Raw genomic sequence first — 16268 nt, 5'->3', positions numbered from 1 at the left:
AAAAATCAAAGGCAAATTCAAATCCAAACAACTGCAGATTGGTTTTAAGTATCAGGCAAGATAGTTTAAGCCTAATAAATATTACTCATAGTAGATCAAATAATATACAGCAGGCACCAAAAACGTTGATTGTTCAAATACATATCCTCATTATTAGCATGTGGATAAGGTAGAGTAACCATTGTATTTAGGATAAATAGATATAGGCCCTCATTCAGAGCCACTCGCAAACAGCAGTACGCTCGTTGCGTTCCGATGTTGAATAACCGCGCATGCATCGGTGTAACAGTGCGCATGTGCGTACGGCAGATTGCGAGCTTTTTTGGTCTCGTTCGTCAAATAGCGTACAGGAAGTGACATGTCAAATGTGATTGACAGAACAGGGCGTTTTTGGGTGTTGACGGGGGTGGAGATGGAAAAACGCAGGCGTGGCGAGGGGTTTTTGGGGCGTACATACATTAGCAAATGCGAGCGTAAAATGTGTTCGGACCGACTCATACGTCACTGGATGATCCTCTTTCCCTTCAAAATGCTCGCACAGCTTAGGGTCTGGATTACTCGACCACATTGGCGATGGCCTTCTTCTCCATCCCGGGACTCCACGATGTTGTTGCGATTAATCGCGGGAGGGCTGAAAAGCAATTAGTGTTGGATTGAAAGCCGGCTTGGTATGTGTTTTGAAATCAGTTTTTTGGGATAGCACAAAACCGTACGCAGGTGGAAATCAGAGCTGCTAATGTCAGGATGACAATCAATTTGCGTACATTTGTGGGGGTTTATTTTGCCCTCAATTTGGTGGTTAGGGCCTATTGTAACAATAATGTCATCATGTTTTAATTTTCGCCCCATTTTATTTTTGCCTCTTGAATTTGCCTCGTTATATGATTTTTTAAACGTTCCTTAAAGAGCCCATTTTTTTTTTTTGTTTGTTTTTTCCCAGTTTTTGCCTTTTGGTCCAGGATTAAATTTAACCCATTTGTACAATAATTTCACAATCCAATGTCAGATTTTTTGTTTCAATTTATTGCTCAAACAAAATAAAAAAATAAAATAAAACACACAATAGGACAGACATGAAAACATGCACATGCAGATATGACTACAATGACTCAATAGGACAGATATGAAAACATGCACACGCAGTTAGGGCCCACAAGATAAACTTGAAAACCACAGTCCAGAACACTTACTTTCCGCAATCTGCATGCGAAAGCATGCCAGCAAGCGGGGCGTCCGCCGGTGCAGGTCCGACCACCTGCGCTCCAGCTGGCCAATATGTCGGCGTGAGCCGAAGGAGCGCAGGCGTCGACGTACCTCCGCATATGCGGAACGCTCGCGCCTATTGGAGATGGGTGGAGGCTGACTGGCGATCCTCCTGTCCATCACCTCCGTCAGCACCAGCAGTTCACGCCTGGTGAATGCGGCGGATCTCATGATGGCAATGGTGTTTTTTTGACAAAATATTTTTAATAAAGCACCACCAAAAAATTTGATTGGCTAATGTATTTGGGAAATTAACAGGACAAATTCTATCGGTTAGTGTATGAGTCATGTGTTCGACAGGGCCACAAATCTCTTGAGAGTTATGATAGGCTTGATGCAGTGACATGCGTAAGCAAATTTAAATAAAGAAATGAACCACAGAAAAATTGTGGGGAGACAAACAAATAGAACAATTGTTTAATTGGGGCTAACATGTCTTTGGAACAATAAAAGCGAAGGTTTCAGCCGTACGTATTCTGCGAGCAAATACAAACACGGACAAGATTAAAGTTTATTGCATTGTGTTGAAAAAAAAAAAAACAATTAAGCTAATTGATACATTGATTGGCATGATACGATTGAGGGAGGTAGGCCGAAAAAACGAGCAGGTAATCGGAATCTGAGAGTCCCACTTCCGGTTTGTACTTGTGCGTGCGTTCCCTTCAAGCCATTTCGGGGATGTACGCTCGCTATTTGGCACGCTCGTTAGTCAGAGGAGGGGTCGCCTGAGTTTGGGGCGGATTTTTAGCTGCGTAGGAAAAAACAAGCGAGTGCTTGAATTTAAATATTTTTTTACGTACGGCGAACGTGCGTACGCCCACTTGCGAGTGGGTCTGAATGAGGGCCATAGTAACATAGTGCAGGCATGAAAAGCTCATATAGAAGTGGTGGTGAAGTTGTTACTTTTTAATTGTTTTGCTTATAGCTTTGGACAGTTTGAGGAGGGAACATCCTTCCAGGAGAGGCACCACCAGTAACTATACTGTTTCTAAACAGCCACTTTGACATTATTATTATAATTTTATATGGCGCCACAAGTGTTAAGCAGCATCTTACAAAGTACATAAACAAATAGGTGACTAGTGACTTACAGTACAATACAATGCAGGACAAGGACATGGATAATATACATTGTTACATTAGCAACCATAACACTCAAATAAGCAACAAAGCTAAGCAACCAAGTGTTAGGTGCCCTAGTGGGGAATAAAGGCGAGTATCCACTTGCCGATTAAAATGAGCGATTGAACGATATCGTTATCGTTCAACCGCTCATTAATCGTGCACAAATCGGGCACGAAAAGGTCAGAAACAACCAGCGATGTGCACTCCCACTGCTCGTTTCCGACATCAGTCAATCGCCAGAACATGCTGGCCAATCTATATAACGACAGATTGACCATGTTCAGGATGAGGGAGGGTGCCTACACTGAACGACATATCTTTCAGTGTAGGCACTGCAAGGGAAGAGGAACGACTGTACGATTACCGTGTTGTAATCGTACTGTCGTTCCACTATCTGCTAGTGTATACCCACCTTAAGAAGTAGATGAAAGTAAGGAGAAACACAAGAGGGTAGAGGGCCCTGCTTGTAAGAGCTTACATATTCAGTAGGATAACCTTCCCTCTAGTGCAGGGTTCGACAAATTTTTCTAAAATCTAATAGCCATCTTAAAAATATAGGAACCAGACCATCGTCCCAAACCAAAACCTTGAATACACTACCCCACATGCTTGGGGTGGCCCACCTATTTGCCTTTTAGTGACCAGGGCTTTATGCCCAGGTCACTCACACCTGTTTTGTGGGGCAGATACCTAATTTTGGGCCTAATGCCCCCTATGTAGCCCAGGCCTTGTGCCCGCCTATATCCAACCCCGCAGTCCTCTCCGGTCCTCAGCCGCATTCTTCGTTCAGATTTTAGAAGAGGCGACACCTCTTCTAAAATCTTAATGGATTTCAGCCACTTGATCCCAACACGACTTTGCAAAATCCAGTCGCCAGGTCTGAAAATTTGGTCGCCGTGGCGACTGGGATTTGTCAAGCTTTGCTCTAGTGTGGATGTTGTAATATATTACACTGAGCACGATTCAATTCAATGCAATGTTGAATAGCCCTGGGAGGAAGCTCCCAGAGCTATTCAATTCAGCACGCTGTTAAGTCGGAGAATGCCGGTTCTCGGGACTTAACCTGGATGTTTAGTCGCGAGAACTGGCATTCTGACTAAAGTGCCGGCCGCGTAGCTGTTGGTGTCGCGCTAAGACGGAAAACAGATGCACGACCGTCACTTTTGTCGGATTACTCCTCGCATCACAGGAGGGTGGGAGAAGAAATCCTTTAGTCCACCCAAACATTGCACTGGATTGAATAGCTTCGGGAGCTCCCTCCCAGGGGTATTCAACATCGCATGAATTGAATCGCCCCCCACTATTACTAGTTATCATAATGTTTTATTTTAAGACCTGTGCAGGAACCTACTCCACCAACTCTTGCACGATATGTCATTTGTTGCCTGTTCTATTCCCTTTGCATGGTACTAAGGAATCCTTGTAGGGCCTCAAAAATAAAAGCCAATAATAATAAATTCTAAAGCATCCGTAGCTTACCCTTTCCCCTGTAGAAGAGGAGACTTAGTTTGAGATAAGATATATGGTAAGAACTTACCTTTGTTTTCTCTCTTTCTATGAGGTCCATAGGGTTGACCTTGGGGTATAGCTGGATCTGGATCCATAGGCACCACGCAGTTAAAGCTTTGCTGCTCCCAGGATGCACTGGGTCCATCCTCCTATATACCCCGCCCCAGCCACAGGCACCTCAGTTGGTAAGTAGCCAAGGCCGGAGGAGATATAAAAAAAAAAAAAACAGAGAGAAGGAAGACTGGAACACACAAGAACCACACTCACAGAAAGGGAGACGGAAAACCGGTGACCAGCCACAGAGCCCATTTGAAGCCATGTGCATCAGGGCGGGCGCCCTGTGGATGCTATGGTCCTCGTAGAAACAGATAACAAAAGGTAAGTTCTTACCATCGCTCTTGTTTTCTACTTCAGGTTCCATAGGGGGTCCAGAGGGGTGACCTTGGGGATGTCCCAAAGCAGTTCAACTAAGGGCGGGGACGCTCCTGTGCTGAAAGGAGAATCCAGCGCCCGAAGGATGCATCCTGACAGGAGAATGTGTCAAACTTATAGAATCGTGGAAAAGTCTGTATGGAAGACAAAGTGGCCACCTTACACAGCTGAACAGCTGAGGCACCACGGCCAGCAGCCCACAAGGGACCCACAGACCGAGCCTTAACAGAGGCTGGGACAGGTAACCCCGCCTGGGAATAAGCCTCACAAATAACTAAACAAAGCCAACGGGCTAAAGTTTGCTTGTTGGCAGGCCAACCATTCTTATGAAAGCCAAAGAGGACAAACAAAGAATGAGACCTGCGAACGGAACTAGTGCGATCAATATAAACCTTGAGAGCACGGACAACATCTAAGAAAGCCTCACCAACCGAGAGATCAGGTGACTGAAATGCCGGCACCACAATTTCTTGATAAATGTGGAACTTGGAAACAACCTTAGGAAGAAAATCAGAAAGGTGAACAGCAAGAGAGTGCGCCTAGTTCTGACACCATTCTGGCTGAAGCAATTGCCAGGAGAAAAATAAACAAACAGTCTTAAGTGTCATCCACTTTAGCTCCACCGACTCTAGAGGCTCAAACGGAGGACCCTGCAAGGCCCGAAGGACCACAGCCAAATCCCAAGGAGCCACTGGTGGAACAAAGGGAGGTTAAATCCGGAGGGCACCTTGGAAAAAGGTATGGACATCAGGCGATTCTACGCTGGAACCATACAGAAAGTGCGGACACATGAACCTTCAATGAAGCGAGGCGTAAAACCCAAGTCCAAACCAGACTGAAGAAACGCCAAAATCCTAGAAACCCGAAGCGCTTGAGGATCATAGTTCCTTGACTCACACCATTGAAAATAAGTATGCCACACCCTGTGGTAGATCCTGGCGGAAGCTGGCTTACGTGCCTGTAACATTGTGCCGATGACTGAGCCGGATAAGCCCCGGGCTCTCAAGACTGATGTCTCAAGAGCCACGCCATCAAAGACAGACGACCCAGGTCCGGGTGTAGGCAGGGCCCCTGAGACAACAGGTCCCGATATAGAGGCAGAAGAAACAGAACGTCGATGGATAGACTCCGAAGATCGGAGTACCAGGGACGTCTGGGCCAAGATGGTGCCACCAGTAGAAGCGTGCCGCCGTCTTCTTTAAATTTCCGAAGGTCCCGAGGCAGCAAGGCTATCAGAGGGAAGAGATACGCTAGTTGAAATGTCCATTTCACTGACAGCGCATCCACTAGGGTTGCGCCGGCGTCTCTTGTCCTGGACCCGTACACTGGCAATTTGTAATTGTGACAGGAAACCATGAGGTCCACCTCCGGCAGTCCCCACTTGTCCACGAACAGTTGAAAGACCTCTGGATGAAGGGACAATTCCCCGGGAAGCACGTCGTGACGGCTGAGGAAGTCCGCTTCCCAGTTCAGAACTCCTGGAATGAAGACTGCCGAGATGGCCGGAAGGTGGCACTCTGCCCAGGACAGGATGTGTGACACCTCCGACATAGCTGCTCGACTGCGAGTCCCTCCTTGACGGTTGATGTACGCCACTGTGATGGCGTTGTCGGACTGAATTTGTACTGCTCTTCCGTGAAGACCGTGACCACACAACTGGAAGGCCCTGTACACGGCCTGAAGTTCGAGAATATTGATGGGAAGAACCGCTTTCGCTGTCCAATGTCCCTGAAGTGAAAGAGGACCCGACACCGCCCCCCAACCCCGAAGACTGGCATCCGTCGTGAGAAGGACACAGTCCAGGATCCAAAAGGGGCGGCCCTTGGTGAGATTAGTTGTCTGAAGCCACCATGTCAATGATAGGCGCACCTCCAGAGGAAATACAAGCATTTGCGTCCTGATTCGGTGAGGCAACCCGTTCCACTTTGAGAGAATTAGCCCCTGCAGGGGGCCGGAATGGAATTGGGCATACTCCACCATGTTGAATGTCGACACCATGGACCCTAGAACTCTCATTGCCAAGTGCACTGATACCTGGGAACTCTTTAGACAACTGCTCATTCGCAGTTGTAGAGAGGCAACCTTCTCCGGAGTCAGGAAGATCCGTTGCTGACGGGAGACTAGAAGGGCTACCAAATGAACCATCCTCTGTGATGGAATGAGAGAGGACTTCTTCCAGTTTACTAGCCACCAGTGCGCTTGGAGACAAGCGATCATCGTCAGGTGCAGATGTTGTAAAAGGACCTCCGGAGAGCCGCCCAGCAATAGGAGGTTGTCTAGATACGGCAGAAGCCGTATACCTTGGTTGCGCAGATGTGTCGCCATGACAGCCATCACTTTTGTGAACACTCTCGGAGCCGTGGAAAGACCAAAGGGTAGAGCCTGGAATTGGTAGTGAAGATGTTGTATAGCAAACCTCAGATACTGCTGGTGTGAAGGGGCTATTGGAACATGGAGGTAGGCGTCCTGTATATCCAGGGAGACCATATAATCCCCCGGTTCCATAGCCAGAATGATGGAACGCAAAGTTTCCATCCTGAACGTAGGCACTTTGAAGTACTTGTTCAAAGATTTCAGGTCAAGAATGGGCCGATGAGACCAATTTGGTTTCGGAACCAGAAATAGAGAAAAGTAGTAACCCTTCCCGCGTTGAGATGGCGGAACAGGAACAACTACCCCTGCTTTCAGCAAGGACTCTATGGCTTCCTGGATCAACAACGCCTTGGTCTTGTCTAGGGAAAGGCTCGTGCAGAAGAAATACTGAGGAGGGTCTATTTCGGAAGGACAGGGCATACCCCTGGGAGACCACTTCTTGTACCCAAGCATCCGTGGTTGTATTGCATCAGCATAGGGCGAAGCAAAGAAGTCTGCCTCCCAATCTGGGATCCCCCAGAGAGTAGCCCGTCCCATCAGGCTGAAGGCTTATCCTCGGGTTTGGAAGCCGGACGTTTAGTGCTCCAGGCTTGCTTTTTTGGTTTAGGGGCAGTGTTGTTTGACGACTATCTTGGGAAAGATTGACCCTTGGACTTACCCTGAGTCCGAAAGGACCGAAAGGCTGATGTCCGAGGTTTAGAAGGTGCAGCAGCTGAAGGTGAGAATGCCAACTTAGACTTTGCTAAGGTCTCAACAATTTTGTCAAGGTCCGCGCCGAACAAAATTTCCCCATTAAAGGGTAAAGGTCTCTAAGCCTTTCTTGGAATTCGCGTCCGCCCTCCAAGATCGAAGCCACAAAGACCTGTGAGCAGAGACTGCTGCCGCAGACACCCTAGAAGTGAGGAGACTAGCATCTAAAGATGCTTCCCCAATATAGGAAGCGGCATCCCTCATTTGACCAATTAAAGCTCTTTGCACTTCCTGAGCTTCCTCAGGAAGCGTATCCTCTAGTACATTGGCCCAACTCTCAATGGCTTTAGCCACCCAAGAGATGGCCATGGACGGACGGGCCACCGCCCCTGAGAGAGAATAAATTAACTTTAAACAAGTCTCTACTTTCCTGTCCGTGGGGTCCTTTAAGGACGAAATAGACGGCATAGGTAAGGTAGCACTTTTGATGAGGCGAGTGACGTGAGAATCCACCGCCAGTGGAGTTTCCCACTTATTGCAATGACTAGCAGGAAACGGATAACTAGTGCTTAAAAGTTTCTGCGGCTGAAACCTCTTACTAGGTGACTGCCAGGCCTCCGCCATGTGATCAGTCAGTTGGTCAGATAAAGGAAAACAGCCGACGTCACCTTCGCCTGCTTAAAGTTTGGATATTTGGACTTAGGGGCCGGAGCATCATCCTCAATATCTAAAATGGACTGCACCGCCCGAACTAACGCTGGGACATTAATGGTAGACCTAGTCTCCACCTCCTGAGCAGGGGAATCTGAATCCTCATGCAACTCGCCCTCATCCGAGGACGCATCTGAGTCTGATAACTGCGCAGACTGGGATAACGGAACAGTGAGTTTTGACGCCTTGTGAGGCTTCTCACTACGCAGCATGGATTGAAAAGCCGAAGAGGAGGCCGCCAAACTCTGTACAGAATTGGAGAACACATCGACCCATGGGGGATTATAGCTTGCGGGACACCTTGAAAAGGGATGACGGACTGCTGTGTCATAGGAGGAGACTGCACATACATAGGGAACCCCGCATATGGATGAACTGTCTTAGGCCCAGGGGAAGACTGTAACAATTGCAGTACACCTGGAGAAGAAGGGATGGCGGGTTGTGCTAACCCCCTATGGTGGAGGGAGGTCGGAACCGCCAGACGTCCATGATGGAAACCAGCACTTGGGAAAACATCGCCCAAGGAGGATCTGGTCCCAACGTTGCGGGATGAGAGGGACCCGGTAACAGACGGCACCTGGCACACACATGCTAAATCATTCATACTCCCCACTGCAGCGCAGCGTCTACAAGTGAGCAGACTGGGAGCCGCCGAGCGCTCAACTTCCTCATCAGACATGCTAAACAATAGATATATAGCAAAACAATCCGGGAAGCTAGCACTCCCAAGTGTGCAGCACACAAGTCCACAGATATGGCAACGTATAGCACACAACAGTATGTGACCGACCTCACAAATACGTGAATTTATATATGTGAGATCCTTGAAAAGCCCTTCCCACACACACCTGCCAGGGCTGGAGGAGACGGAAAGGGATAGGTATAGACTGACAGTAGAAATACAGCAGATACAGTCAGCACTAGCAAAAAGTCACATACCATGCAGAAAGTAAAAACAGCCTGCACTTTTTGTCACTACAATCAACCTCCCAGATTCAGTGTCTGGGAGGGCTATAGCACTGTGCACACTAACCTTTAGAAGGGGAGAGGTACACAGGGGGATCGACCACACAGCACCGGAGAGATCTGCGCTGCCCACCCTTACAAAGATGGCCGCCGGAGACCTCAGAGGAGGAGTGGCCACAGGAGGAAGCAGCTCGGCGTCGCCAGTACACATGAGGAAAGGCTCGCTAAGCTGAGGGGAGGGGCCGCTAAACAGGGAAGGCTCTCTGCCCTGGCTAGTGATTAACCCCTGGGACGCCAGCTTACCGGCAGTTGGTCCCTGGTGGTCTAGTGGTCCGGTGGGGTATGCCTTAACGGGGAGAGCCCACCGCCACTGTACTAGTGCCTCCGGTCTATTCCCAGAGACCGGAGGCTAAAGACTGCATAAAAGGTGCATACACGAGGGTCACCGCAAGCAGCGACCCGCGGCTTACCTTAACCCCATCGCGTCCGGCAGCAGTTCAGGGAGAGCCCAGAGCCTGTGCAGGCTCTGAGGTCCCGCCGCGATCCCCAGATCGGTACTGGCGTCGCTGTGCCAGTGGGGATGGAGGAGCGGGGGCTTAGACATCCAATGGACAGTCTGAAGCTGTCGCTCATAAAAAGTGTAACAAATTTATTAAACTAAAGATAAGCTTAGGGGCTGCCCAGCAACCCCCCTGCCTAGGGTGACCCGACTCCAGCCGGGCACCAACTAAAACTGAGGTGCCTATGGCTGGGGTGGGGTATATAGGAAGATGGACCCAGTGCATCCTGGGAGCAGCAGAGCTTTAACTGCGTGGTGCCCGTGGATCCAGATCCAGCTATACCCCAAGGTCAACCCTGGGGACCCTCTATGGAACCTGAAGTAGAAAAAGGTTATTAGCTTTCTGAAACATCTTAGGACAGATCTGTGCTTCTCTAGTTAAGATTATCCAAAGTAATATAAAAAAAACACACCAACTGTTCACTGCCCAATGCGGCCGATTTGCAACTCCAAAAGTGTTGAATTAGGTGGACATTATGGACGATTCATCTTGTCTGACAAATACACAGTACAATTATCTGAGCAATTTGCCGATGTCAGGCAGATAGCCTATATAATTGTGTAATGATAGCCCAACATAAGTCTGCATGTCCTAAAGAATAAAATTCTAATGATTGACCCTCAGTTAAAACATCTCAAATGTTATCTTGAAATACTCTTACCTGCACCATCTCAGATCTACTTCTGACTTGTGTTATGCCTCTGGTAACCAACACTAATCTCTCCCACGCCGATACTTACTTATGGAATTTTCAACCACACCATATCAGACTCTCAAACGGTCCTCAAATCTTTAAGCATTCTCTAAGAATCCATCTCTATTAGGAATTACCTTTCCTCCATCTATATTACTACATAAGGTGTGTACACACTATACTATATTGTGCAATCTTGTTACTTTCGCCCAATCTGCATGACCATCATATAGTGTGTATACCCAATCTGTCATTTACACACATCACTCATCGCATCGTCCCATCTGATGTGTAGCATGTCAGGTGGGACGATGCGATCTACGATGTGGTGTACATCGTGTAGTCTGTAAGCATGACCACACATATAACAGGAGAAACGATTAGTTGGATACTATCCCCCAACACAATATATTGTGCTGTCTTTCAGAAGATTGCATAATGTGTACAGCCTAATTTGTGTGTTCTGGGACCGTATGATTGTAAGTGAAAGTGGATTGGCTGTTGTATCGTTCAGGTGTGTACCTAGCTTTAGTCTTATTTTGTGTCCGCTTTCACATTAGAATAGAACACTGTAATGAGCAGGTCCTTCCCAACACTTTGGCGACGATTCAATTGTTTGTTTAAAGGCACTCTAATTAATGGGCGACCCAATGTTGCAAGTCAATTGTTTTTTGCCACCAATTAAATATCGAGCTTGTCGTACCAAATCAGACCAGGTTTGGCCGCATAAAATGTCTAAACCCGTCTAAAGTACACACTAACAAATGACTGAACTGCGCTTGTAAGGAATGTATACATAATATAACACTTGTTGCAATATGGTAGCACCTGTCTGAATAATGTACTAAGGACAAGGCTTCTCTTAAAAAAAATTATTTCACAATTATATTAAATACATATACTCTTTAACATGACTCAACACTAAAAACATGTAATACACAAAAACTGGCTCTGTAGCGCCTAGTTGCTACGCTGATCAAATACTTTTGTTTAGTATATATGTTTCACGCTGGAATATATGAGAGAATGTCCAAAATCCACAGTCAATTGCTTAGTTCTTAGTGGATATGTATCTCTCTCTCCACCAAAGATTTGTGCACTATATAAGTGCTTGTACAGCCCGTATCAGAGTGAAGGACCCGTCTGCATATATTTCAGTCTAAGAGGCCTAACCATTAGCATATGTATTTCTGAACGATGAAAGACAAACGATATCTCTTGAAAATTCCGGTGGCTGTGCTGAACGATATCTGTCATGTACATGACAGATTTTGGCAAAAGACGAATGATGAACGATATCGCGTGGCATCATTCAGGGAGCGGATTTTTTTTCTCTCCAGCGCTCTGTAGCTGCTGTTAATATCGCTCGTCGTTTACCGCATATAAACTGCACGATATTGCTAATATCTGCCAGCTATATGCGATAATTGACCAACATGTTGGAGAGATGAAAGATTCCATTTATCGGCCGCGGGAGTGCGCATCTCTCATTGTTCAGGGCCTATCCATAGCAGATAAATTGAACGATATATCCTTCAATTTATCTGCTAATGGATAGGCCCCTTAAGTTGCCACAGATAGCAATAATAAATGGCTGTTAATCCTCTGTGGCTGTAACTCCAGAATAATACCACGGTCCTGTACCGGCACACTGATGTAATAGGTCCGTATTTCAGGGAGACCAGGGTGCAGATGATGCAGCGGCCGCTTGCTAGCACCCAGTCAATCCCTCCGTGGCTGTATGTTTGTCCGGTCTGCAGGGCTCACTTCAATAGCCAAAAGGTGCAAAGTAACAGGCTTGGGTGGGTTGGGTTCTATTCCAGCGATAGTAACCCTTTCATCGTCTAATTTCGCTCCACGTTGTAAGCTTTTTCAAGACATCATCTGCACCCTGGTCTCCCTGAAATACGGACCTATTACATCAGTAGCCGAGACAGGGCCATGGTATTATTCCAGAGTTACAACCACAAAGGATTAACAGCCATTTATTATTGCCATCTGTGGCAACTTAGACTGAAATATCTGCAGACGGGTAAGGACACTTTGATACGGGCTGTGCAAGCACTTACAGTGCACAAATCTTTGGTGGAGAGAGAGATACATATCCACTAAGAACTAAACAATTGACTGTGGATTTTGGACATTCTCTCATATATTCCAGCGTGAAACATATATACTAAACAAAAGTTTTTCATCAGCGTAGCAACTGGGCGCTACAGAACCAGTTTGGGGGTATTACATGTTTTTAGTGTTGTGAGTCATGTTGAAGAGTATATGTATTTAAAATGATTTTTTTTTAAGAGAAGCTTGTCCTTAGTACCTTCAGACAGGTGCTACCATATTGCAACAAGTGATATATTATGACTACATTCCTTACAAGCGCAGTCAAGAATTTGTTAGTGTGTACTTTTGTGGACCAGATGGTACTGGTAGATGAACTAGCTGCATAAAAGGGGGAATTTTCTACTACCCAATTAATACCCTACTCCTTTTTAAGCAAAGCGCAAGGATACTGGATACAAAGCCATTAGTATCCAGAAACTACCCAACTTTGCTATACCCATCTATGGTCCTGGTCAGAGACCAGGTCTTATCGCACATTTGTGCTCGACTCCTCAGGAGACGGCAAGCAGAAATGTTAGCGCCACCCCTGAACGTAGCAACAATTGAATCACTCTGTCAGGAATCCGGCACTGACAGCCGCCGCTAACAATTGAATCGCCCCCTTTGTCTTTATTTATATATACACATACACTTCATAATATGTACATTTATTTTGTCTACCATGTATGACCCGTTTTCCCACTGGTCCAGTGCTGCTAAGCACTGTGGGCAACAACAAACAATAATCAAACCATACATATAAGTCTTTTTAACTGGGTTACGAGATTTTACTAATATTAATTTACTTTTGAATAGAACATAAAATCATCATACCATTAAGATGTATTAACTTATTAATTAGCACTAGCACATTCTATTGCACTTACATTATACAAAGCTTAAGGAAACTGGGGAAACAACCAATGTGCAATAACTGTGGCACTGACCCAACTCACTGGTTGGAGATGATATAAAGTGAAAAGGGGCTCTGTGTCTAATGCCAGCAACAAAACTGTGTGCAGATGAGGAACACTAAGGGGGAGCAGAGCACAAGGGGTTGGGGGGAGCTGCCCCCATACAGCGGAATAAGAGGCCACTATCACCCAGAATGAGAAGATTGGGGGGGGGGAATGATCGCTACTTCCGGGATAAGTGACAGCCCGGAACTTGATTTCCGGATCCGTCCGGGGAGCGCACCGCTGGTGTCCTCTCCATGCTCCCCGGACAGGAGGCAGCATTCGGCCCTGAGCCCACACACCTCGGGCCCGGAGGTGGTTCCGAAGCAAACACTTACCGCAGCAGCCGCCATCTTGGATCCACGTGTCCCTGGCGACGTCAGCGGAAGTAGCTGCGCGTTCACCAATGCCGCTGCTTATTGCCATGGGAACTGGCGGCGGCTGCCGGGACTTGTGACTGAAAAAGTGCAGCGGCTGCATTATTACGTAATATGAGACACCAGGGTCATCATGATCATAGATGTGATGTCATTATTACATAACTGTTCCCTGTCGTAATCCACCCTGTGATTTGACTACTAACTTGGTGCTGTCTTCGCTTTTATGTCCTTAATTTCCAGGCACACAGACGCAGGGAGTATCCATTTTTTCTCTATTTTTTTAACCGAATGCACGATGCAAATTCTGCACATTGAGTGTAATATTTTGTTATCATGGTGGCTTCATAGGTTAATATTTATTAAAAAGCATTTTTTTTTAAATAATACATCATAAATGATTTATAGAAATGTGTTGTGAGGATATTTTAGTGCTTCCATCTACTGAGACTGGGTAACGTATACTTGTCTAGTATTAATTTAGTAGGGATGACCATTGATGGTCTTATATGGTGCGTGTTTCTTCATCACTCTATAGGGGACACAGAGACCATGGGTATAGGGTGGAGCAGGAGGGGTCAGTGCACCAACTAGTTAAACTTCTTCAATCTTCTCCCAGCAGTCCTGGCTCCACTCCCCTATACCCCAGCCTCAGCCAGGCTGCCAGTTTAGTCTGGTGCCCTGTAGGAGCAAGGCACATTCTAAGCTGTTTCTTTTAATATTTATTTAATCTTTTATGATTGGGCAGCGCTAGGCATCCTATAGGACGCCCGCACTGACTGTCCACCGACCCCCGGCGGCAGCAGCACAGGCAATCGGGTCAGTGACTTCGGCCGGACGCTGGGTGGGGAGCACGGACGGTGCTCAGAGGTAAGAGCGGCTCCCTGCTTACAGGGAGCCGTGCTGCAGCGGCTGTCACCGCCGGTGTGGGAGACCACCGGCGGCGCTGACATTGGTCAGCCTGGCACCTCCGCTAGACTACCAGGGTACAGGCAATGGGGTGCTTCATTTGAAGCAGCCATTGTCCTGGGGGATCTCGTTCAGCAAGGGGGAGGTAGGCTGTGTTCCCTCACTGCGATAGCCATGCCACAGGGATTCTCCCTGCCCTCCCAACTGAGACACTGAGTAGCCATTTTACCCTGTGCCTGCTTCAGTCAGTCTCTGGAGAGCAGTAAAGGGCTCATGTCTCCCTGTATAATACACTGATTCAGACCCGCTCGCAAGCGGGTCGATGTTGGCCCAGTGCGCATGCGCACGACGGAGCCGGCTCCGTCGTGCACATGCGCGAGACCCGGATAGCGACGGGCAAACTGTCGCCCCGGGTCTCGTACCAAAGGGGCCGTGCTGTTGATGTTGAGTGACAGCACGCCCCCTTTGGTGGGCGTGGATGCCCAGACGGAGGCGTTCCCATGGGAACGCCTACCGTCTGGGGCCGGCCCCGATGACATCACAAGTGATGTCAGTGGGAGTGCTCTCGGCTCTGTTTGAGCCGAAAGCACTCCAGGGCTTGCGGCAACGAGACCCTACCACAAGGGTCTCGTCGCAAGCCCGATGGTCTTGACCATCGCGACTATCTTCCTGGCCGCATCCGCCTGGCTCCGCTATACTGCCGTCCCCAGGGAGCCCCCAGCCCTGGGGACGGCAGTATAGTGGAGCCAGGCGGATGCCTGCGCTCTCCACTAGACCACCAGGGATGCGGGGCTGGAGCGTTGCGAAACACGCTCCAGCATCCCGGGGGTTAATGGCCTGCCAGGGGAAGACGCCTTCCCTATAGCGCACAGGAGGCTCCTCATCACTGCTATCCGCCGCCCTACTTGTGGTTTTGGCGGGCTGAGGCAATGATCCTCCCCAGGCCCGCCTCCCTTCATCCTCCGGTCAGCCCTCTCAGTGCCAGTACTGTCAGGGTGGGAATCTGTCTCACAGTTTAAGAAGTTATTACTGTGATAGAGTGTCACATACCACTATGTCCAGTGAGGACTCTGTTAGAGGAGCACCTCTCCTATTTTCCTGCTCCAGATGTAAAGCAGGTGTGGGGGAGGGGGCGGTACTTCAGGATGGGTTATGTGCTGCATATTTGGCCATTCCTGGTACCTCTGCTGTACCCAGCACCTCTCAGGAACCACCTTGGGCTTGTTTTGCGCAAGCCTTGACTGTCCTTGTAAATAGGCTGGCAGCCCCTCCTGCGTTTCCACAATTGGGGTTCGCACAGCAGGCGGTAGTCCCGCCTCCAGTTCTAGGGGTTCAGGGGCCGATAGTAATGACACAGTGCCCCCCACAACAGGTCCTTATTCCGGCAGACCCAGGTTTGTCTAATTCTGGGGTGCGAAGCACTCAGCAGGATCAGTCTAGACCTGCTAAAAGAACATTATTGTCATATCCATCCGCACAGGATGATGAGGATGACGGGTCGTCTGATGAGGGCGAAATTCTAGATCTGTTGGACACTGACACTCCTCAAGCAGGGGCAGAGGCTAAGTCTAGTATTTACATTCCAGGGCTCATACGGGCA

General features: G+C 47.9%; 1 protein-coding gene across 1 annotated transcript in view; it reads right to left on the bottom strand.

Annotated features, from left to right (window-relative positions):
* The window catches only part of TM9SF4 (transmembrane 9 superfamily member 4), a 46933-nt gene extending 33122 nt beyond the window's left edge, over positions 1-13811 (bottom strand). The window contains exon 1 of the mRNA XM_088467087.1: positions 13721-13811. Coding sequence (XP_088323213.1) covers positions 13721-13735 — 15 coding nt within the window. The 5' untranslated portion in view covers positions 13736-13811. The remainder of the gene's footprint in view (positions 1-13720) is intronic.
* Between the last annotated feature and the right edge of the window lie 2457 nt (positions 13812-16268).

This window comes from Taudactylus pleione, unplaced genomic scaffold, assembly GCF_031769625.1.
Source record: "Taudactylus pleione unplaced genomic scaffold, aTauple2 ptg000069l, whole genome shotgun sequence".
Lineage (NCBI taxonomy): Eukaryota > Metazoa > Chordata > Amphibia > Anura > Myobatrachidae > Taudactylus > Taudactylus pleione.
Note: the sequence above shows the minus strand (reverse complement) of the source record. Positions and strands in the feature narration are given on the sequence as shown.